This window comes from Hibiscus syriacus, unplaced genomic scaffold (genome assembly GCF_006381635.1).
Source record: "Hibiscus syriacus cultivar Baekdansim isolate YM2019G1 unplaced genomic scaffold, ASM638163v2 tig00110321_pilon, whole genome shotgun sequence".
NCBI classification, from domain to species: Eukaryota; Viridiplantae; Streptophyta; class Magnoliopsida; order Malvales; family Malvaceae; genus Hibiscus; species Hibiscus syriacus.
In genome coordinates, this window is record NW_024062680.1 from 1,664,217 (window position 1) to 1,689,767 (window position 25,551).

General features: G+C 35.6%; 1 protein-coding gene and 1 pseudogene across 1 annotated transcript; one reads left to right on the top strand and one right to left on the bottom strand.

The window, feature by feature from the left end:
• The first annotated feature begins 684 nt into the window (after window positions 1-684).
• On the top strand, window positions 685-11,304 carry LOC120117705 (annotated as a pseudogene).
• Window positions 11,305-14,221: 2,917 nt separating this feature from the next.
• On the bottom strand, window positions 14,222-25,008 carry LOC120117706 (DExH-box ATP-dependent RNA helicase DExH10-like). The gene is given in 18 exon segments (XM_039137943.1): window positions 14,222-14,450; window positions 15,117-15,209; window positions 15,483-15,578; window positions 15,666-15,700; window positions 15,703-15,813; window positions 16,751-16,904; window positions 17,862-17,954; window positions 18,097-18,186; window positions 19,161-19,319; window positions 19,406-19,615; window positions 20,843-20,959; window positions 21,033-21,104; window positions 21,183-21,350; window positions 21,854-21,922; window positions 22,013-22,117; window positions 22,243-22,557; window positions 23,767-24,748; window positions 24,858-25,008. Coding segments are annotated over 17 exon segments (2,967 nt in total). The 5' UTR covers window positions 24,736-24,748; window positions 24,858-25,008; the 3' UTR covers window positions 14,222-14,339.
• Between the last annotated feature and the right edge of the window lie 543 nt (window positions 25,009-25,551).

Sequence of the window (25,551 nt, forward strand, 5' to 3'; positions counted from 1 at the left end):
TTCAATGCATCCATCAACAATGCATGACCAACAATAATCGAGTTATGCTCATCACGAGCAACAACATCTGCTACACTACAAACATCGTCGACACTAACCTTTAACATTGTCATTGAGGGTCACAACAACAGAAAAGTATAATTGAGTTTTAACCCTACTTAAAAAAACATTTATTTATTATTGTTTATGATTTTCAAAGTAATTTTAATTTTTTTTTCTAAATAAATATTGAACGGGCCTTAAATTTTCTTTCAACTAATTAAGTCCAAAATGTTGTGAGCATAAAAAGACCGAACACGTGATTGATAATAATTTATAAAAGTATTGATTATTTTTCTCATTATGTTTGTTTAATAAATTCATATATTTATATAATATTTTTTTAAAATGGTACGTAATTGGATAAAACTTTAATAATACTCTAATATTTTTTTTTGAAAAACTTGTATTTAGATTGAGTAAAAGGGTTGTTAAAAGCTGTTTCCTTCCATTCTTAAATCTAGATTATATACCTACGAGCAAGTTTATTTTTAGTGACTACTCGCTTAGTTTCCATATATATATAAAAAACTTTAGATTGTGTTTAGTAATTGTCCAAAAAGAAAATATTGATCATATTAAAAAAAGGAAATAATTTAGTGACTACTCGTTTAGTTTATCCATATATATCGAAAAGTTTTTTTTTTCCTCCCTAAAATTTCCTTGAAAAATTCCCGACCCGCTCTCTTCACATCCCCGCCAAAGAAGCCTGCACCGCGCTGTCCCATCCTCGTCGTTCTCTTCCCCCTATTATATTCCACTCCCTCTCTTTTTATTCGCTGACACAATCCCTCTATTGCATTCAATTTTCCGGTAGACCGTACCAAAACCTAGAAATTTAAACAAGGTAATTTTCGAAACCCTAAACTTAAATTTAAGATTTATTCCCGAGTCACGGGGTTTTAGTTCTGGCTCTGCTTGTGTTATCTGGTCTATATTAGATTTTCCTCTTTTTAATTCTACTGCTTGTTGATCATGTTCTCTCTCTGTTTACTTGTTCGGAAGAAGTTTTTTTTTGGAAAGGTTTAGGTTAAGCGGAAATGGAGACGTTATTGCCGCTATTTTCCGTTACACTGCCATTTTTTTACCGTGATCCGCTTCTATTGACGTGAAATTTGTTCACCCCGCTATTGAGGTCTCTAGCGGCGGTGGATGATGAAATGTCAGCCGCGAGACTGTTCCTTATTTTACTAACAAATGTTCTGCTGGCTGCTGTCCAAATATTGTCTCTTGGAATTTTTGTTTCTATCATCTTATTTCGTTTTTTTATTTCATTACTTGTGAATTTAATGCTTATGCTCTAAGTCTGAACCTCTCAATTAAACTTGCAAATTTGCTTTATTCCGTAACAGCATTATATGACAAATTTCTCTTTGTTGTGCCCACTACAGGGTCGGTCAATGATAAATGAGCCGACCAACAACCCGAAGTAAAAAAAAAGAAACAGGCAGGTGGAGAATGATGATACAACTACTGAAATATTAAGGTACTATATGTTTTCTATTTAAGACAGAATTATTTACTTATGTTTTTTCCACGGGGCACCGGAGAGTTGTTAATCTTTACATTAGTGTTCGTTATGTATTGTGTTTTCCTTGTGCAGGAAAATTCATCTGACAGGTGAAATAACCGATGATGATGTAAATCAGCTGTACATGATCACAAAACCGGTTTGTCAGGGATGTCGTGTGAATACTAAGGACAACCCTAATTGCTTTTGTGGGTTGACTCCACCTCCAAATGGAAGTCGGAAATCTGGCTTATGGCAGAAAAATTCGGATATCGTCCAGGCCCTTGGTCCAGATCCATGTAAAGATCTCCGTGCTTCTACTCATTCACCTGCTGGTCTTACAAATCTGGGTGCAACATGCTATGCTAACAGCATTCTACAGTGCCTGTACATGAACAAATCATTTCGACAAGGTGTTTTCTCTGTTGAACCTGATGTTTTGAATAAACATCCCGTCTTAGATCAACTTGCACGACTTTTGCGCAACTGCATGCTAGTAAAATGGCTTTCATTGACTCTGCGCCATTTATAAAAACACTTGAGTTAGATAATGGAGTTCAACAAGACAGCCATGAATTCCTGACCTTACTTTTTTCTTTGCTTGAACGATGTCTAAGTGATTCTAAAATTCCCAAGGCTAGGACAATTGTTCAAGATCTCTTTCGAGGAAGTGTATCACATGTTACAACGTAAGATTGATTTCATCATTGCTAGTTTGCCGATTATTATTTTCTATTTCCCCCTGGCATTATTTATACTTTTCTTCCTTTTACTTGGTTTGATATGTTTTGGAGGCTTATTAGATCCTCGTATATGAGCGAGAAAAGGATTAACTAACCTAAAATGGGAAGAAACTCACACTTCAATATCGATGGAAAAAATAGTTTGCACTACTTGTATGATGTTTTTAAGAGAGATTTTATGCCGTTTAAAACTTTTGCTTGTTTACTTCTGTCTACTTAGTAGATTATTCCTTCATGTGAGTTTTAGATCAAACTGAATTTATGTTATTTGGGAATCCTTGTTCTAAAACGTACATGTTTAAGGTTTATTTAAGTTACTGTGAATGCACTTATTCAGTTGCCTTATTTCAAACAATTCCTTCAATATGAACTCGCTTTAGTCTAAGTCTTTGTTATGCTTGGGTTAGGATTAATTTATATGAGGTGCATGAATCAACAGCCTTTATTGATCATCTACTATTCACAGACCTCCTGTATTATAGCATATACCTTATAAACATTTCATTAATTTAGTTGCATCCACTTTCTGTGGTGAGATTATTTGTTAATATCTTGGTTTTTTTCAGTGTTAGTAATTTGTATTAAGGTATGCATTTTACCTGTCACCCATTTATATTCGTACACCTTTGGATATTTATATATATATATAACGGTCTTCCTGCTTATGGTATTTGATACTATAAGCTTGTGATTACTCATAGATGTAACTAAAGTAGAGTAGACAAATGTGTTTTATGTATTATCCTGCTTTCATAGGTGCTCAAAATGTGGCAAAGATTCTGAAGCATCTTCAAAGATGGAAGATTTTTATGAGCTTGAGTTGAACGTCAAGGGCCTGAAAACTCTAGACGAGAGTTTAACTGATTACCTGAGTGTGGAAGAGCTGCATGGCGATAATCAATATTTTTGTGAGTCATGCAACTCAAGAGTTGATGCTTCTCGCAGTATCAAGCTGCGCTCACTGCCCGATGTGCTTAATTTCCAGCTTAAGCGCTATGATTTCCTTCAAAAGGTAATCGATGGTGTATTTGGTATCAGTTTGGCTGATCCTTTCCTTTTTATTGTATCCTTTTACTCGATGCACAGCCAATTCCATTTTGTGTGGTCTGTAGTAGAAGCTCCTGTCAGTAGCATGCTTTGTCAGACAGTCATAACATTATTAATATTTCGTGTCCTTCAATGTGTCAGTAGACTACGTCAAAGAAGAAGATTACTTCTGTGTTCTCCTTTCCTGGGAAGCTAGATATGCGAGGGAGGTTATCGAAGCCTTCTCAAGTGGAGTTAATATACGACTTGTCGGCGGTTCTAATTCACAAAGGAACTGCCACAAACAGTGGCCACTACATAGCTCATATTAAGGATGAGAATACAGGGCAGTGGTGGGAGTTTGATGATGAGCATGTCTCAAACTTGGGTCATCATCCATTGGAGAAGGTTCTTCAACTTCCAATACTAAATCTAATCGAACCGATCCACTTCATTTGTCTTGTATACGAGTCGATGGCACTGCAAATGGAAATCATTTGGATCCCATTAAGCTGCAACATGAAGAATCTAGTGGTGGGAGTCATGTAGAGATGTTTTCATCTACTGATGCCTACATGCTAATGTACAATCTTAGTGGTGTTAAGAAGAATGGTGCCAGCACCATGGAAATAGAAGGGGATGCAGTTTTCTTACATGATGGGATTTCACTTCCATCTCATCTTTGTCAGGAGATAACAAACTTGAATTCATCATATGTTGATGCTTGTGAACAATTCAAATTGAAAAAGAAAAGAGAACTAGAGCACATAGCCGAAAGGAGACAGGAAGTGAGATCAGTACTATCTGAAGCTCCCGTTCGTTCTGTTGAAGAACCATTCTATTGGATTTGTACTGATTGGCTTCGTCAATGGGCTGATAATATTTCTCCACCGTAAGTACAGTGCCACATTTTATTGGAATCTGGCCTTATAATTTGCTCATGCACATGTGGATGTTAATAATTTTCATCTAGGTCGTGGAAAAATGTGTACCATGATCTTGCTTAAACTTGTAATTTTATTTCTGAATTTAGTCCTCTTTGTGGATATTTGTAATTATCCATGAAAACTGTTGCAAGGTTCACTTTTTTTTTCCATTTCCACTTTATTGCTGATGGTTTGATGTCTTGCAGCGTCTTAGATAATTCATCTATCCAATGTTCTCATTTAAAATTACCGATTTCCAAAGCTGGCACTGTGAAGCGGTTGTCAGCTGAAGCCTGGATGAAATTGTTCTCTAAGGTAGCATCATTGTAATCATCTTAACTCTTTTGCTCCAACTGTTGATTCATTGTTGATTACACTTTGATACTTCTCTTGTGACTTGTCTACTTTTGTTTTTATCTTTGTTGTTTGGTTAAGTTTCTAATAAAATGGATGTGTAGTTTATTTGAAGTTCTTATTTCATTACCTTCTTTTTTAGTTAGCTTGCCAATTAGCTTATATTCCGTCTTATGATATTCACTTCCATCCTGCAATTGATGCTTTCCACGATATGCAATTTCCTAGAAGAATATAGGTAGTTGATGCAAGCTTTGCATGCTTTTCTACTGCCCCCCCCCATAGCTATAGTGATTGTTATTAAACTCTCTTTCCTTGTTGCAGCAAATTTACCTTATTGTCTTTTGTCAAATCATCTAACTAATAGTTGTTATGCAAGTGTTTTTGTACATATGTGAATTCTTTTCCATTTGGATCTCTTGATTGCCTCTCCAGTGTGATTTCAATCACCTCTGATTCATTTTGATGATGGTTGTGCAAAGCAGTACAATGGGGGCCCAACATTTGCCAAAGATGACTACTGTGTGGACTGCCTTATTGATGTGGCACGTACGATTGTATGTGCTGAAAGCTATAGGGATCGAAGAAAACTGATGAAAGAGATTGCAGATGTTGTACTTTTGGGCAAGTGTGAAGATGGAGCCTACTATGTTTCCAAGGCATGGTATGACTGCAGCTATTTCTATTTTATTTCTGCTTTAAATAGTCTTGCTGCTTTGATTACCTTGCCTGGCTGCATTGGATTATTACGGGCAAAGGTCCTTTTCTTCTTATTCTTCATCTGACGGTTTTAGGGGAAAAAACTCTACCTTTTAACTTTTTAATTTCATTTTTAGTGATGCCGAACATTTTCTACTTGCAGGTTGCAACAATGGGTGAAAAGAAAAACCTTGATGCACCAAGTGAAGCTGATGCTGGACCAACATTGTCTATTAGGTGTCCTCATGGGCACCTGATGCCAGAGCAAGCTGCTGGTGCTAAGCGATTGTTGGTTCCCAAGAAGCTATGGCTCTTCTTTATGAAGATGCAGTTACAATAAAACCTGATGATCCTTCAGGTTGTCCAACTTTTCCTTCCAACTCTGAAGTGTGTCCTGAGTGCAGCAAGGCACTCTCAGAAGTTGCATGCTTGGAGGATTCTAGAAGGTTATCTAAACTGAGTTCTCATTTGTAGTTTTTGCTAACTGCTTATATGCTTGTAGTGCATGGTTTATCGACTTCTGTTCATGTTGCAGAGAAATGAAGCTTAAACAGCGTCAAAACCATGAAAAACTAGCCACAGGCAAGAGTATCCTGCTGTCTTCAAACTGCAAGTACTACTTGCTGCCATCTTCTTGGCTTTCAAAATGGAGGAGCTACATCAGTACAAGCAGCAACATAATTCATCTATGGAACCTGAAATTCTTGATGGTGTCATTAATCTTCTTAAATGCGAAAAGGTCACTTGCAACTTTTTTAACGTCTGGTACCAGTCGAGATGATTTTTCTTTTCCTGCCTAGGAATTAGGATTGGTGCTTATTTACTGTTATGGTTTGATCCTCCTCTTGCCCCATGCTTAATTTTTAGCCAACCCAAAATATATTGGGATTAGACCTTGTTGGTTTGGTTTGGTGGGGAAGTAACCAACCTTTCTTGATGTGCATTCTGTTGCTTTCTATTATTTGATAATGATTTTTTTCTGCAGTAGTTAGTTAAGAAAATTTCTGAAATAATGAACTTATGAATGGTCCAACAACCTCTTAATAGTTAAAATTTTCTTTTAGCCCTTAATGGTCAGAAATTTGCTGCCTGAAGTTAAATTTGTATCTGTAGATTACTGAGGCTTATATTGCTTTTAGTGTGATCTTTTCATTTGTTTTATTTTGTATGTCATGAGGATAATGGTTGTAATATCCTTCTTCCTCGTTTGTTGTCACCAGCATGTACGCCTTCTGGAGAGGCCACCTAAAGTGGTTTACAAACGTGGTTCCTTTTTCCAGAAGGGTTCTTCTGTAAGTATGCTAGTGTTTTACACACATTCATTTGTTGAATCTGAAGATAGTGATAACTACTAGTGGCTAGTGCAATTTATTATTCTTTATATATATTTTGCAATATCCAATTTGCTTCTTCATCTAAAATATTAGTTCAAATTTTAAAGTCTCTCATCTTTGGATTTTAGACAGATAGGTTGACCATTATCACTGAGCATGACTGGAAATGCTTTTGTGAAGAATGGGGTGGTACCGAGGAGAATGGCATATCTGCTATGGTTGAGCTCAGTAGCTCTAATGATTTGGCTGGATGCTGTGAGGACATGTCAATATGTGAGCAGCAGCTTGATCTTTCAAATGAAGTAAATAATGAGATCGAGTCTAGACAACCAGTGGTTAGGACCTGCCCTGAGGTAATATTGAAATTCTTCCTGTTTTCTGATCCATGTAGCTCATTTTGTTTTAGAATTTATGAACATTGGAGTTAAAATTGATGATATTTAGCTAAGACTATATTTGACAGAAAAACTTTTCTTGTGTAGGTGGTTATAAGTGGTTGTTGTTGGTGTTGCTAACTTTCTGTAAATATGATGTTCACATCCTGAGGCATGCAGGATGTGCTCTTTCTTGCTTGGAAGAAAGACTTGAATTTGAAAAACTGGAAAAACAATTGAAAGAGAGAATGCTATATATATATATATATTAATTATTTCTTTTTGAATAAACAAGTGAGTTTTTATGCATTCAAGCAGAGACAACTGAGAATGTGATTATAGGTGGTGGATGTAGGAAATATTGCTTTTTCATCTTTCCTGTTATAAAAATTTCCTCATAATTTTAAGGGCAAGGATGATTCACATGTTTTGAATTTCTTAGGGATCTTGGATGTTATGAAAACTTGAATAGTGTAATACTGGCTAGAGTGGAATTGTAATATCTGCCAAGGCTGTTGAGACTTGGGAGGACTTGCCAACCTCATTTAAATGAATGTAAATAGTGTTTTCAGAAATGATTTTGTATGATTGTATTGATGGATTATAAACATTTTGGGTGCTGTGTCAGATGCTCATGGAGACGGGCAAGTTATGACATGCTGATCCTGGTTGTCGATGAGACAATTTCATAGAAAGGATTGCACATAATGCTTAAAGATTATTTTAATTATTTAATAATGGTTAAAGATTTTTCATATTTATTTGCGTCAAATCTGGGGAATGATTTATGTTAAAAGTTGTTCTATGCATGGTTGTATTTCAGCTGCCGGTACTCTATTTCAGAGTTTGAATTCCTTGATATTTTCCAGGTATGTGAGGAGTGCATTGGAGAAAGAGAAAGCTGTGAGTTGATGCAAAAGCTTAACTATGCTGATGAAGAAATTTATGTTTATCTCATACGTGGAAAAGAAGCTCCAAAGTCATATTACAATCATCTGAGTCCTCTGAGCCTGATCGGCGAACCTCCAAGCGTTCTCGGAAGACAAACAGTGGAAATTTAGTAATTTAAAAGTTTCTGCAGCTACATCAATATACCAGTTGAAAATGATGATATGGGAATCACTTGGGGTACGCAATGTTAAGTTTGTGAAATTTAACAATGATATTTTTCTAATACTTGTGCTTGTTTGGTATGTTCCTTTTTCCTAACTAATTAGATATCTTTATATTGCAGAACTATGAACATGTATCCCCTTTGTCTAGAATTTCATGTTCTAACGTTTCAGACAACTTTTATTGGGGCTAATGACAATCTTGTCTCTGCCTATGAACCATTTTTTCCTACAATTTCCTTGCTTAATACGATACTTTTGGTGAAGTATGTTGTTGAGTCAAATAAAATCTTCATTATTAATTTATACAAACCATTTATTTGTTGCATTGACCTTCTCAATCTTGCTAGTCTTATTATGATATGTTATTTACTTATAAAATTAGACGGTTATCTTGCAAGGCAACATTAATTTCCTGAATTACTCGATTGTTGCCAATTAGCTTCGCAGAATTTAAAATCACTTATTTGGAAACATTTTATTCAATATGTGGAAAATGAAGTTTTTGCTGGACTTCGTTGAATAAGATTTGGCTTGACCCTGCCATTAATTTGGGTTTAATAGCAATCTTTGTTTTTTTGGGACCAAATGTCAACCTTTGCTTGAAACTGTGGCTGTAGAGAATTTCTTAATATTATTGTTTTAACAAGGTTTGCTTGATTGTCTACCTGAAATTGTGATATTGTTATTTTCGTCATATTTCTTTTAGATGCATTTGTAATGAGCATTTCTTGCCAGTTATAGGAAAATAGGTTTTATTTCAATAGCAGCCTCATTGACAATCACTATATATAGGTTGTCAAGGAAAATCAAATACTTCACAAAGGATCCCGGATAATTGATCAGGAAACGGCTACTCTTGCTGACATGAATATATTTCCTGGGGATAGGCTTTGGGTGAAAGATTCTGAATCCATGAAGATCGAGATATCGCCGGTAACTTCTCTCTCTCTCTCTCTCTTTTTTTTTTGCCTCTTAATTGGATGTGATTTAAAAGAAACTAGCAAAACTGTTTTCTGTTTAATGTCTTCAGCTTAATCCTTTCTGCAATCAGGGATTTGACAAATTCTTCATACATCATGTTGATTTCTACTATAGTTTAGTGCTCCAAAACTTCAACCAGCATGAATACATTGTGCATAGGAACCTGACTTAGTTACATGAGAGTTCTTTTTATAGATTTTTTTTAATTTCAATGATATTAGCAAAGAACAAGGAAAAATATAAGAGGAAACCTAAATATGTTAAATTTTCTCATTCTGAGAAGGTTAAAAAGCAAAAGCTTTATAGAAACTCTCTCACAGGTACCCAGAGGATGGAAAAATAAGTCTAGTAGGCATGTGGGTGATGCCGCTGTTTGATATTTAATTATGAAGAGTGAACATACAAAATATTGCTAGAAATAGATATGAGCTTCAGCTGCATTAAATCTATCAACTGAAAAGTATTTTGATTCTGGAATATTGTTTTCCAAAAAGGAAAATTATGTGGATGGGCATCATTGTGGCCTTGGCGTTTTAATTTCCCAATTTATATCTCTTGCTATATATTCTCGTATACAGTAGTTGGATTCCAGCCCCCACCCCTATCAAAATACACACACTAGTGGTAGGTTACATTGATTTGACATTAAACATTGTATGTGATTGTGACCGTATTCTATGTCAACATTTTATTGGTTATGGGTATACTAGTAATTACAACTTCACATGCCATTTGTATGGAGTATAGTTATTACCTAAACTTTTATTAATTCCCTGGCTGAGTTTGAAGTCACAAGTTATGTGACACCAGCTCAATAAGGGGAAATACATAAAATAAAATCATAAAACAAGTAATAGATATTTATAATTATGCTAGTAATTTGATTTTTCAAAACAAATTTTTAATTATTTATTATTGACTCACTCTTTTTCATTAATAATTCTAAAAAAAACTATGCATCGAGTTATTATTTCAGTTATTTCTACTATATCTTCTCTTTCTAAGATTTTACTTATTTTACATATCATATATTTCTTCTACATATATAATAAGTAACATGAGTAGTTTATATATATACGTGCACAAGCACACATATTTACTTCCATTCTAAGCTTCATCACCTAAGTATTTCATTAATGAATTGACATTATTTGCTGATCCTTTTGTGGCGCACAGATGAGCTTTCTGACCAGAAAATGAATGTTGAAAATGTTGAAGGAGGATTTCGGGGAACACTACTGACGGCAAATATTTCGTCTCAAGTTGTTTAGATGAAGTATTCTCCTGTTTTCCCACTACAAGATCTAACTTTTGTAGATATTGATGCTGGAAGAAGTAATCATGGAATGTTTTGATTTGCATGTTAGGAGGTACATTGCCTTAACTCTATTTATATGTGCCAACTTTCGGCTGTTATATCCTTTATATGCATCTCTTTTAGCCTCCTTATTATCATTTCGATGTATTACAGCTATTAAAAATTTTTAGTGCAATTAAGGCGCCATAGTGGTAAGCAGTTTTCTGTTAATGCACAGCATGACCGAAACTGTCAAGGTCATAGCTTTTATGATTGCTTATTTATACAGGAACAGATGTTTGAATTTGCATAATGTCATCTGATGACATTGCTTTTATGTTTGAATACTTCTGTAACTTGTTGTCTGGCTTTCGTGGCGAAAGAAATCAACGAATGATTCATATAATGTTGTATTTGTGCAAGCAGATAGTAGGAACGGTTGCTGTTGCTGCTCGGAGGAATCATATAATGTGATGCAATGTCCCATTACCAGCCCAATTTTGTGCCTTGATAATTTCCAGAAAGCCCTAGGACATAGAAAACCATGGGAAGAGAACAAACACGTGGTGACCACAGAAGCAGTGATAGAACAAGGTAAAAAAGGAGCTTTTATTATATATAAAAGTTAGTAGAGACTGGTATGAACTATGAGTCGATTGGAGTATATATAGTATTCCTTGATGTAGTGAGCTGGACTGGGGCGGTATATAGGTACGGATGGTTTAAGTATTGATTGCTGTGGACTTATATGTACAAATACGAGTTATTGTAATACCTTGTGAACTAAAGGTTATGAAACATTTGTATTGCATGGTTTTAGTAAACCTGTTGTGTTGGGTTCAGCAACCTTACTTCCTGTCTCTGGCACTGGTATTTGGTAAAACACTTCATGCTGCAATTCCATCATGTTTTTGTTTTTCAATTTTTAATTCCTATCGATAGCATTTTTTTAAAAGAAATAATATGGGCGGCTCCCAACCCTGACCCAAAATGGTAAGCTTTCAACGGAGTATAATCTTGTTCAGACCCAATTTGACATAATTTTCCTTTCAAGTCGGAAGATTAATTTTTTACCCTAAATCTGATATCGTCTGGACCTTGACAATCTCCATTTGTGTCAAACCTACCTTCCATCTTCAGTCTATCAGTCACTTTAATTCTACTATAAGCTACTGTCATTCAGTTTGTGGAAACATAACCATATCCAACTTCACAAAAACAATGGCAACTCGGTAGATAAACAATGCCGCAAAATGATTCACCCAAAACCACGAGAAATGGAACCAGGATGTACGCATAATGGTTGACTTTGTGGGGAAAATATTGCGAACCTGGATTTCCGACTGCCTCGTACAATATTATAAACTCAAATCATTCTTTGTGCACATTTCATATGCAGGGATTTCCGACTGCCTTGTACATCTATCGATGAATGGTTTTTATGCTGACTGGAAGGATGGGTGAGCTTTATTGTATAGTACCTATCATGTTTAGAGACACAAGGACCAATTTGCTTGACCCATATGATGCTGCATGATTTTGGATTCGTGGTTATCTACGTACTCTACGCTTGTCCCATGTACTTGAGGGCTATAAAAAGCTAATTGTAAACAACACCGGAGCAGCTCTCATCACATTTACTTCCTCTCTCCTCCATTATCGGAGGTCTAATCTTCAACCAGACACTCCACGTAGCCGTCGCCATAATTGTGGTGTGAATCTCAGCGATGGTCACCTTCCAAATTTGTTATCAACAGAGCTTATTAGCGTTGTATTAATAACGTGATGGAAGTTAAATTTAAGCCCCTAAAAAGGAGAAATAGACATTGGAAAAGACAGTGTACTTTTGCTATTGAAACGAAGGAGAGTCCGATGCATCAAGCAACTCCTCTACCTTGAACTCGTTACATCTTTGCCCGTGAACGAAAGCATGATGAACGCATCAGGATCCCTCACAAGGAAGTGAGGAACAAGCCATTAATAGATAAAACACTAATTTATCGGACGGCCCAAGTAAAGTATTCCATGAGAGTAAATTTTGTTTTGTTTTATTCCTACTCCCACAAACTATTATTGTCTACTTGCATCAAGCAGGGTCGATCAGAGAAAATAAGTGATTGGAGCATGACAACTGCATCTACAAAGTATGTAAAAAGTAAATAAAAGAACAATTTTGATCCTCTTTTATCTCAACCAATCTTCTTCTTCTTGTTAGAAATTGAAACTGCAAAAGTCAATATTAAAATTTAATAAAATAAAGGTGTACCACATAACCTAGAAGAAGAATCCTCAAGTCCCAGAGAGAAAAAAGATGCAAAGTTTATTCATCAGAATAATCGAAGTGATAACACCAATAAATTTGACAAAAGGTTAAGCGAAAATTAAGGAGAAATGTTGTTGACGGCCAGCAAGTGAAACCGTGAAAGAGACTAGTCCTGTTTTCACACAAAAATACCATCAAGACAATGATTTAGGTTAGCCTACTACCATTCACACATACAAAAACCTTTTGGAAAATTATGTGAATGGCTAACTAGCCACCAGAATCTAAGAATAAACACAAGCAAAATGTGATGGGTTGAGTTTTGGGGAAAATAAAAGAACCAACAACGAAGAGTAAAGGCGAACACTAATTAGGGTTTTATAGGGTTTCCGCCTGTTTCTGCAGTGCCGAACCCGATAAAAGAAGCCCAATATGGTTTGCCGAATGAACCTCACTGAAAGCCCAAAAATCACCTTAAAAAAACATGGATAATCAAAAAATTATCTAAATATGTCAGAATATAGATATTACAGGTTGAATAATAAGTTTAGTATTCTTTTAGTAAGATATTGAGTTTGAATTTTGTGGATAAAAGAATAATGTTAAAAACTTAAGATAATTTAGCTACCTATTAAGAGTTTGATTTATTTGTATTTAGGTATAATCAGAATTCATATGATTATGGGATATCGAAAGCAAAACCACCACAGCAGCCAATGAATTTCTTTTACGTGGCATACTTTTAAACCACAGGATGCCACTACATCCCTCTCGGCAAAGCTGCAAAATCCCCCACCCCTCATGCAAACAGAAATTCGATAGCAATCTCTGTCCTCCACTGTCAGTTTTTTCTTCGTGAATGTGTGCCCACAAAAACACCCTCCCTTCCCTTGTCGAGCTTCCTCGTAGTGGGACTGGGAAGGGAAAACACCAGAAAAGGGAGCATTGGTTCATGTGGGCCGAAATTCAATTCATATTCACTCAACCGATGTCTATTTAGATCCATTCTTTAGATCTTTTTGTTGTTCATGTTATTAAGTTCTGTTTTCTTAATTATACTCGGTTCATTTTCGCTGTTTACGAGTTCAAAAACAACTGATATCCATTTTATTTAGTTTATCATTTTCAATATAAAAGAGTAATTTTTATTTAAATTGGTGAATAGTTTCAAAATATTTTAGAAAAATATGAAGAAACCAATCTCGACAAAAACCAAAATGCTGCATCATAATCATCTAGATCGATCAGAACCATTTCCACACACCGCTAAAAAAATGAATTCAGGTCTGATCAGATGAGACTTGCATTTGGGTCAAGCCAGTTGGGGGAAATGGAACCTCATCAAACGTCGGGTAGGTTCCCCATCCCTATTCTAAGCAGAGCTCATTCAACCAATGAAATAAAAGATGCCTACGCCAACGTTAAAACAAACCCGTATCACAGTTCAAAAAATTTCATCTAAAGCTAACAAAAATCGCAAGTAGCTGTATTATTACAAGTCTTATGAAAAATAAGCAAAATTTAGAGCTACAGTCCCATAGAAACTAAAAAGGGATGGAAAGGAAAAATGCTGGGTAAGAGTTGAGAAGAAGTTGAAGAGGATAAAATCTATGGTGGTCAGCTTATATCATTACACCATACATTGAGCTTTATGTCCATTGCATAGTGAACAACACATCTACAGATAAAGGGAGTTGGCGAACATGATACCTCGGCGTAGGCTTTCACTTGCCGCAGCAAACTTCTTCTCCAAATCAGCTTCTCCGACGGCTTGGGCAGCGGCACGGAGCTGGGTACACAACAAATAAAAGTTTCAACATATCACTCTTCAAATTTGAGTTAATCAAAGAAGCAGTGGAAAGCCTATATTGACATGCCCTCCCACCAGAGACAAGCTATACTATAGGTATCATTAAAGAGAGCGATTTTAATTCTTTAAGATGAGAAACCCATGCCCAGGGCTGACAATTCAAGTTCACAAGTTATAAGGGTATCCTCGAGATAGCAGAATAACAAACGTCATATGAGTTGACACAAACACAACACGATTGTATCAACACCCTCATGCATGAAACATGCTTTGAAGCAGGTTCCACCACACAACTAGCAAATTTATCAAACAGATCGGAACAAAGGTTAGATGACATGACTCGATAGAACAAGGGTCTTATAACCCTCCCTTTTAAAATGTAATCTTGCATCCAAATAAAATCAAAATCAAAGATGAAATTCACTCAAACAAAAACAAGGCAATAAGATTACAATATTACCATACCCGTTCAATATTGGAAAACAGTTGTGCACTAGAAAATAAAGAAATAATGTTCAATAGAGAAACTCCCAATCTGTGTTTCCAAAAGTCCTAATAGCGAAAAACGGAAAACAAAAGCAGAAAGGCATCCAGATCACAATAAATATGGGGAGGAGCGAAAAATAACTTTTCTAATTAACATACCTGGTTCAGAAACTCATCAAGCCTTCTAGCACTCCTAATAATGCTACCCTCAAATATATCAGTCATCTGTATTACCTCTGCAAAAGTTGCACCCTGAGGAAAACAATCAAAACACGAGTAAAGCCAAAAATCAATAAATAAAGAAATTGAAAAAGGAAACAATATGCCCAAACAGATCAGGCATCTACACACGCATCTGAATAGAACTTACTACTGGCAGAACAAGTTGCATCAAAATACATTAGAGTGAGTATATAGGCAACCAGATGAATTATAAGTGGAAATAGATTTCCATATATAAATATAACATGAAGCCGGATGCAAATAATGAACAGACAGCAGCCTTTTCCTAGCAGAAGCACTAACCTTTGACCAACAATAAATCACGTCCATCAAGAATGGTCTCACTGTTGATTCTACATACTTGTCAATGTTTACATCCAATTTGCATTCATGTTGTATCTGAAACCAGTAAGATATGCTTCTAATTATCTTATTCATGGTAAGTAAATAATGTATATGAACGAGAGAACTTGACAGGTGAAGAACCTCTGCTATTTTTCTTGCACTTTCTTGGAGTTGCTTAATGGTTTAGCAATCTCTGTCCTCAACTGTATTTGTTCACTTGATTTATCTACCGGAATGAAACAACTTGCAAGGGCTGCTACTTGGTGATGATTCATATCATTGAATGTACCTGATTAAAATTTGCTCCAAATATAAGAACAATAGAAAACTCAAAACACCAAGAGCAAAAATTTGCAGTATTAGCTCTATTACTTGAACTTGCATTCAATCACAAAATAACGAGCCATGAAAATCATCCCGTTTAAAACTTCAAAAGTCCCTTATTGATTTATATTCTGTAAGTTATTTTGAATAGTTGATGATTCAACAAAGAAACAGGTTCAGGTGCAAGTGTTATTTAACCTCCTATAACATGCAAAAGATCATAAAATCATAGGTTACAATTATTTGGGCTTATCAGTAAGTATCAGAGGAACATCATTCAGTATGCTTAATATCCTTTATCATCATCCATTTTTTTATAAGAATTGAAGGCCTCGTTAAAACCCCTTCATGCTTAATATCCTTTATCATCATCCATTTTAATTAGCTAATATCTGTGTCAACGAGTAGTATGCAAAGAAAATATTCCCTAACCTATTTTTGCTAAATGATTTGAAATATACACAAATTCCAAGAATCGTCATGTTATAAATGAGCAATCAATTGCTTATGAATTTAAGTAGTGTCTGTTTAAATAATAGACAAAACACCAGGCACAATCTAAAAGGAAAAGCTAAACTAATGAATGAATCTCATTTTAGCTTTTTTCCCTGAAAAAAGAATCTCATTTAGACTTTTTTTTTGGGGGGGTGTATATGATTTGACTAGTAATTCCATTGTAAAACGAATTTGATGATACTAAACCATTATAAGAATCCTATAAAGCTAACATGTATTTTCACTTTTGTATAAGAAACCAACAAATAAGGTTTGGGTTAGCACCCCTTTTGTGAAACGAAATTCTAACATAGAAAAACCACTCCAACCTGGCAAGGAAAATACCATTCATAACATACAATTATATGCACAACAAATTGGATTGACCAACAGTAGTTCAAACTCACCATTAAACATCAGTTCTGTTACAAGCAGTTCATCTCCAGTGTCTATCAAGCAGGCTGCCCGCCCCTTCAACTGAACAACACCATCAGCATCAATATGGCCTAACTTCTTCAGGACCCTTGAACGATTCCTAAGTTCATCACGGAATTTTTGAAGCTGCAAGAGGAAAAAGAAAGTTTAATCAAAATTCACGAGATGTTAACAGTAAAGAGATTTATAAAAGACATTCAATTCTGAGCACCATTCGGGGGGGGGGGGGGAGGACAAAAACCCACACATAGTACATTTGTGCATCTTAAACAGAGGTGCAGTTGGTACACAACTATTCTTTACCAAACTTAAAGACTAAAGGGCCATTCAGAAGGTTTGTAGGTTCATGAAAAAAAATACCATCTTTAAGCTATTCTGAAATTACTAAGAAGCACCAACATGGAAAAATCCGCTCGTATAGGTGTTCGAAATGGACACATCTGGATATGTATGTGACATGCCAAAAGAAAAAGCAAATTGGTCACGGCCCTGAGAATAGACATGGGACTCCCAAAGCAGACACAGAAGACGCATGAAGAACGTTTTGGCAACGAAGGACAGGACAAAAGAATTCTGTTGCTTGGACTTGATATTTTGGACAGCACACCTGTCTCAACATGAGTGAACGCTGACACTAGTATGGAATCTGTGTCAGATTCGTTGGACATGGCTCATTGTGACTGGCAGAGCCCACAGCTGGTAAAAACTAAAACGGTAGAAGCAGCAAGGAAGGTTCTGGAAGAAGAAGACGACGACGATGACAAAGGCTTGACAAAAGAAATTAACAAATAGAAGGTGACTGCTTTTTAACTCGGGCTGGCTGTGGCTGGGAAGAACTGAAGAAGAAGCAAAGAAGCCGATGAGGACGGCATGAAGGTTCTGGAAGAGGCAGCGGAGACGAGAAAAAAGACAACAAATAAATTTATATACACTAAGATTATTGATTCTTTCATGTGAAAGAACCATTTGTTTAAATTTATATATACTAAGATTATCAATTCAGCAAAGTGTTAAAATGAACTGAAAATAGTGACCAATTCTGAAGGTCATGTGACATCTACATTAATAAGGCAAATGGAATACCTGGGAATCACGCATTTTTGACTTGAGCTGTTGAATCTCATGATTCACCTCTGCCTTCCGCTGGAAAGATCTAAGTTGATGCTCATCTTGAGACTACAAAGCATGAAGTAGAATAAGTGAAACAGCTAATAGATATCGTAAAACAACTACATGCCAGTATCTATTATCATATGCAAGCCTATTCTATAATAGAAACAATAGAAACAGAAATCAAATTCGAAGTGGTATGGCAAACCTTGTGGAGTGGGTGAGAAAACAACTTCTTTTCATGTTCCTCAATTTGTTTCACTAACTCAACAATTTCTTGGTCTTCAATTTTCATGTCCTGCAAATCAATATAAATCAACAATAAGTTTCTACTTACCCAAGGTTCTGTCACCAGAACATAATTTAGAATTTAAAGCGCTTCTACTACTCAATATGTATGATGCTCATAGGGAATAGGAATAGAGAGCATACTTTTAAGCAATAAAGAACGATGAAGCATGAAAATGTAGAATGGATACAAAATACCGTGGAAATGCTATCTAAGTGACAGCTACTACAGAGAATGCAGCCATGAAATCAGATGCTTTGTTAATTTCACATTTGTAATAATTTGGACTAGTAATTTCGCACTCTATTTCACGATTAAGGGCTATTGCCTATTGTTACGTACAAGGTACACTTGTAGTTTTTTCCCGATACATGTGCCCCTAGGGTAATTTTGGCAATTTTCATTTTAGTTGGAATGAATCTTAGAGCTCAATTGGCATTGCAATCAAACTGAATTTCATCTCAATTACCAAAACTTTTATCTACTAACAAAATGCAAACTAGATAAGATATCTCGATTAAAATCCCAATTGAGGTAAATTTGTTCTAAATCACAAAAGCAGCAAAGGGTCTGCAATTGCGTTTGCTTTAAACCACAGTGCCAAACCGGGTCTCAGTCACCGGGCACTAGATCTTATTTGGAGTTCAAATAAATTATTACGGCTTCACCATGTTCTTACTTAGTTGTGTCTTTCCAAAGTCTAATTCGCAAGCATGGTTCTCAGATGAGGGTAGATTAATACTTATTTATATCCTTTTATTGCTAGACTTGGTAAAGTTGATCTTTAATTAACATTTTAATCATCAAGAGTTCTTGGATAATTTTTTGTGGAATAACATGGAACAAAAGTGCAGGAGTTCCAACTAGCAATTATCAATAGCAATTAGCAGATGAACTTAAAAGGAAAAGGCTTTCAGCATTATATCACTCTTGGTTTTACTAGGAAAATCATCCAACTATAACTTGATATTATGAATGGTTACCGTAACAGGATTTAGTTTTGGAAGGCCTTGAGGAAATCGAGTTCCTAGCTCCTGCACAGCAAGTAACAAACTCTGCCTGACTTCAGGTGGCCGAAGATCTGGAGGCATGGATACTTTAATTTTACTCAGAGCTGAAATAAGAGGCAACTGGACAGGAACCTAAAGCATATGAAAATGGAAGATCAGAAACTTCAAAGGACCAAGCTGAAGTCCAAATTCCGCAACTATCCTATGTGTCAACTTACCACATGCATTTCACCCTTCTCCCCTGGACAGGGTGGGCATGGTTTTGGCCGTGCACCATTCTCGCTTGAACCAGGTGAACAATTTAGTAATGTATCCACAATATAACCACCACCACGTGCAGACACTGTACCTAATCCTGCAGAGGTCCTTTTGACAACATTAACTACAACTCCCCAACCCCAATCTGTACTGCCTTCCCTTACTTTGACCTGCAAAGGAATGTTGAATCTAAGTGTCAAAATTGCTAAGTAGAAAACTAACAGTACATCTCGAAGTTAGATGAAATAAAGTGACCTGAAAAAATAATGTGTATTCAACATCTACACTTAATAGCAGGACACATTATGCAAGTTATGATATTTAAGCATGGATCCATATATTTAAACAACCAGGACACCATTGAGACAGGAAACACTAATGGCAAGCATGATGTATATTTGTTATAAATACACACACATGCTCACTAAGAAAAATTTCTTTCTGCAAAAAAAAAGGCAGCAAAATATTTGGAACCCAACCTCAGTTTCTGGCAAACTGAAGAAAATAATTCTTGAGAGTATGCAAGAATTAATGTATTTACATAAAATAATCATCCAGACAGCACACAGCTGTGTATCTAGTTACTGATATATAATTTCTACTCAAAGCAGTCTGCCACGTGTTATTAAATAAAAAAACCTACTTGTGTGGGGAAATAGGAATTAAAATAAGGTACTTGGATTTTGAAATTAAAATAAATTGTGTACTGAAGTACGTGCAAATATAACCTTCATGATTGTTTTCAAATCCACGGATTTGAAATGCCTATAGGTACGAATTTAAAATATATAGGCATTTACATCTGAACTAAATTGTGCATGATGTAGACAATCCATTCCCGCAATTTATTTAACAAACTAAATCCAAATCCAGTATCTCAAATTCATCTTTCCAAACATATATAAGCAACCTAATTCACGGATGGCATTTTAATAACATTCCTTTTGACGTGATAACAACTTGGTATAATTTTTTATCAGAATTCTGACAAGAAATGCCTGATATGAATCCGTACACGAACCAATGGAAATAATAAGGACAAGCTGCAATTTGCTTTGCAGCCATACGTAATTGGGATGGAAAAACAAATGGTACAGTTTTCAAATTAACTCTTGTTTGTACAGGAGTTGCATAATGACCTTAAATACATGGCAACTCCATTTCAAAAGAAAATATAAAATTTGACTGAAATGTTTGCTACATAGAGAATTTTCTTATGGATGTTTATGGCAAAAAAGTATACTTTAAGGAACTTTAACGTAACTAGCAACTAATAACAAGAAGAATAAAATGATACATAAACATAATGCAACAATAGGCTTATCTGTTGTACGCCATATTTAAAAACAATAGGGCAGGCAGTAATAATAATCAACACCGCTTCAATAAGCACATACCAGCCGTCCAGGATCAAGATAATAAAGAACTCTTTCAGGCCTAGTAATTTCTGACATCAACTTCTTCTCTAACTGGGCGAATTCAAGTTTTAGTTTATGATATTCAGCTACTTCAGCCTGCACATTAAAAAAAATCTTTGTATTGACTCAAAAAGTTGTCAAAACAGGTTTAAAAAAGGAATTTGATTACCTCTCCAGAAGCATCTAGCAAAGCAGCTTCCTGCTCCAGCTTCAGAACCTTCTTCCCTATATCAGGTAAGGCCTGAAACAGATAAAGATCAACAAGTTATTGCATGTCCAGTATGCTTATGCAAAAGAGGACAAAAAAATCAGCAGACACCTTCTCATACTGAAACTGGTGGAATGAATTCCTTATCACATGCTCAGCAGTCATCTGCCCTTCTGCACGGCTCATTAAATTCAATATTGAATAGTAGCTCAGTCTGAAAGTACTGACTAAAGGAGCTGGTTTACCCAAAACCATGTCCTTAAGTGTATTCATCTCCATCTGTATGCAGAGGCAATGTAAACCTGTTTGTCTTTAAAAACAAATAGCAAGATTATCCAATATATGCCAGCCAAGATTCCACTCCAGAAAGGAAGTAGTCCAACAATTATAAATTTACAACGGACAAGGCAGTACATAACATGAAATCCTGGAAGATTCTACTGCAAAAGAAAGTGCTTCAATAAATATAAATTTACAATGAAAAAGGAAGTACACAACATGAAATCCTGGAAGGTCATACAAATCTGAAAGAAGATGCAACATAAACTTGTTTGCTTCATTAAAAACATACAGCAAGAGTATCCCATGCGCTGCTAGCTCAGATTCTAATCCAAAAAGACAGTACTTCAACACATAAATTTACAATGAAAAAGACAATACACAACAAGAAATCCTGGAAGGTCAAAATTAAATGGGAATCTAGGAAGGCTTTCTAAAATCGGTAAAACAATGATGAATAGTTGCAGAGTTCAAATGCACATAAAAACAAGGCGTAAAATTACCTGCTCATCAACCATGATAATACAAATACCACGCTCGTCTTTGCCACGGCGCCCTGCCCTTCCACTCATCTACAGGGTTTAGAACAAAGTATATGACCATCAGCTTCTTGAAAAAAGTGTCAATTGATTAAAAGTAAAGGTAGCAGAATATTCACTCACCTGGATATACTCACTAGATCCCATATAACGATGGCTATCACCGTCCCACTTCTTAACAGAAGTAAATACAACAGTTTTGGCCGGCATATTTAAACCCATTGCAAACTGTATCAAAGAAAATTCATCATGGAAGATATTCAACATTAATATTTTGAGCTATAAACGAAATGAACAGTTAAAAAGCGCATATAACGAAAGAGAGTTGGTTGGATGCCTTGTGATGATCTTACAGTTTCTGTGGCAAAAAGTGCCTTTATTAGGCCTTCTTGAAAGAGAAGCTCGACCAATTCCTTGATAACAGGAAGAAGACCAGAATGATGTACAGTAATGCCTCTCATAAGCAGAGGTAACATTAACTCAATGGCAGGCAGATTTCTATCTTCTTCATTCAAGCACAGTACTGCATTGCGGAAAACTTGTTCTACATCATCCTTCTCCTCCTGCGTGTTAAAGTCCAGCTTTGACATGGACATTGCATGATATTCACACTCTCTTCTACTGAAGCTAAAAACAATGACTGGGTGATACTTCCGTTCCATAATCATCTGAAATTCCAAAACAGTACAATCAACTATTAAGTAATAATGTACAAATTGGTTACAATAGCAGCAGGCATAGATGACAGAAGTTTATTAACCATGTTTAATTACATTAAATATCATCATTGCTCATGCACACGGATAAACTGTCTACAGCTCCTTGTACCAATTCTGATTTTTTTACTATGATCAAAAGAAAGAATTATTTAGGAAAGACTAAAATCCAAAATGTGCAAGGTAAATATTGAAGGATCAGACTTTGCCACAATAAAGATTAATTGCATATCAACAGTAGGATCCTCAAAATCATAGACATAAGAATGACATCAAGAGATTTGCATTGCTGAGCTTTTTTGACACTTCTCATGACTCAGCACATTATTACCCCAATAACATGATCTTTCCTATTGTTCAGAATATGGCAAGGCATTCTTCTATTGAAAATGGCCCACAACCTCCACCATAAAGATCTAAAATGATTAGTAACATAGATTTAAAAAAGTGATCTAATTATTTCAAAATGTTCATCCTATACATGGTTCTAGAAAACCAAACATCCACTTCATTTTTCCCCCTTTGATCTCCCCTTCTCTATCCACATACTTTGCAGGGTAAAAATCAAAGACAGCAGGATCCATTTCCCTCCCAGCAAAAAATTATGCAATCATTATTTTTTTTCTCGTAATAAATTAGTTTCTGAAATCATTTGACAGTTTACATCTTTGCATCAAACATATGTCAACATTCATAAGCAAATTAATGACAGCATCCCCCAGTATAACATTTTGGGCATTCTAAATGGAAACATAGTATTGAAATTTACATTTTAACAGGAGGAAGCATCCTTTTATACTTGGAAGCTTTGCTTCAGAAGGAAGAGAAATAGTTGATTATGTCAAATTTAAATCCTCAAGAAAGTAAAAAGTTGCCTGCCGATTGAGAAGATTCCAACCATTTATATTATGCCCAAGAAAAATTCCCCATCCATTTGAACTACATGCAGCCCTAGAACTGATTCTGTCCGTGATATAAACTACTTAAAGCTAAAGAATTTCAGATATTCATTCCTACTAGGGAAGTGACCCAAAGGATCATACAATTAGGGATGCATATTGCATAATAAAGAATAGGAAAAGAAAGAGAGCATATTTCGAACAATAATGAAAGCATCTTAATAAAACAATCAAGAGCAGCATCTAAAAGTAGAAGCAACACCTTCACAATTTTATATATGTCAGAACCCCCTGAAGAACTTCCACCTTTGGCTCTCCCACCACTCTTCCCATCTTTATTCTTGCTAAAATCACCCGGTCTCTGCTTTACGAATGAATCCTGGAGCTTCATAAAATTGTCCTCTCTAAATTGCTCATTCTCATCAACCACAAGGTACAATCCACTTCCACCCATGGGGAAAACATAATGCTGCAAAGGAGTCGGACGGAAATCAGTGTACACAACATGGCAAGGCTGTTTGTGTAAATGACAAATCCACTCTGCGAACTCAGTGGCATTGGACATTGTCGCAGAAAGGAAAACCATTTTTATTGCTGGTGGCAAAAATATTATGCTCTCTTCCCAAACAACTCCTCTTTCCCTATCTTTCATATAATGAATTTCATCAAAAATAACCCATGCAACCTCTTTCAAAATCTCGGAGCCCCTGTAAAGCATCCCTCTAAGAATTTCTGTGGTCATGACCAGACAACTAGCATTAGGCGACAATGTAACATCACCAGTCATCAGCCCCACATCTTCAAACTCTTGATGCAGCTCCCTGTACTTCTGGTTACTCAGAGCTTTCAATGGTGAAGTATATATGACCCTTTGCTTATCTCTGAAGGCCATGGAAATGGCATACTCAGCGACTGCGGTTTTACCAGCAGACGTATGTGCCGAGACCAAAACTGATTCATTTCTCTCTAAGCACGCTACAGATACACTCTGAAAGGGATCAAGCTCAAACGGATAAGTTTTAGCCATTTCCCCCTTGTAGGCTGGATTCGAGAGCGTCCCGTGAATGGATTCATCTTTAGTTGAAAGGTACCCACTTGGAACTGCAACCTCGTGCACACATGTCCGTGCCACTGTTCTCCGTTTCGAGACAGATTCTTGCTTAGGGGTCTTTGTAACATCTGCCACTTCAGGTAATTTTCGTTTCCCTAGTGCAGCTGATTCTTCTTCCATTATAAGGGTTTTACTGAACCAGGGTTTCAAACAGAAGTTCAAAATCTCAAAATTTGTGCTCGAAATATCACGCCTTAAGTGAAAATCAACCCTCAAGATAAGCTTAGGGTTTCAAAAATTACCTTATTTGAATTCCTGATCTGACGTAACTTGAAGGCAAGATATGGCTTGAGTCGAGGAGATGGAGAGGGTTAAAATTGGAGCAGGAGAAAGACGGGCTTGCTTGTTTGGCGGCGGGGATGGGCGAAGAGAGTTGAGAGCGGGTCGGAAATTTTAGAAAACCTTCATTTTATATATGATTTTTTTCAAGATTCCATAAAAATTTCTGGAATAAGTCACATTTTGGTCCTGAATTTGTTCATCATTTCTACATTATTATTTAAAATTCCATTAATATTTGAATTTATATATTTTTATTCTTATGAACATTAATATTTAAATTTTTTTATTTTCTATAATTTTTTTCATTTGTATCTACATTTTAATTTTTAAAATTACTATATATGTTTATAATCTATATAATATATTTTATGTATTGATATAGAAAAATAGACAAATTCAGTACCACTGTAGAAGAAAATTTAATACCAATGAGACAAAGTAAAAAATGTAGGGACTAAATTATGATTTATCACAAAAATTGAATAGAAGTAAAATTATCTAATTGAGATATAAATATTAATATATTAATTTATGATTTATAAACTTGATTGATGCTTTGATTTTTTTTATTTATATATTTTATTCTATTAGCTTTATATTTGGTGTTTTATGTGAAATTTATTTGTTATTATGTAACAAAAAATAATATATGTT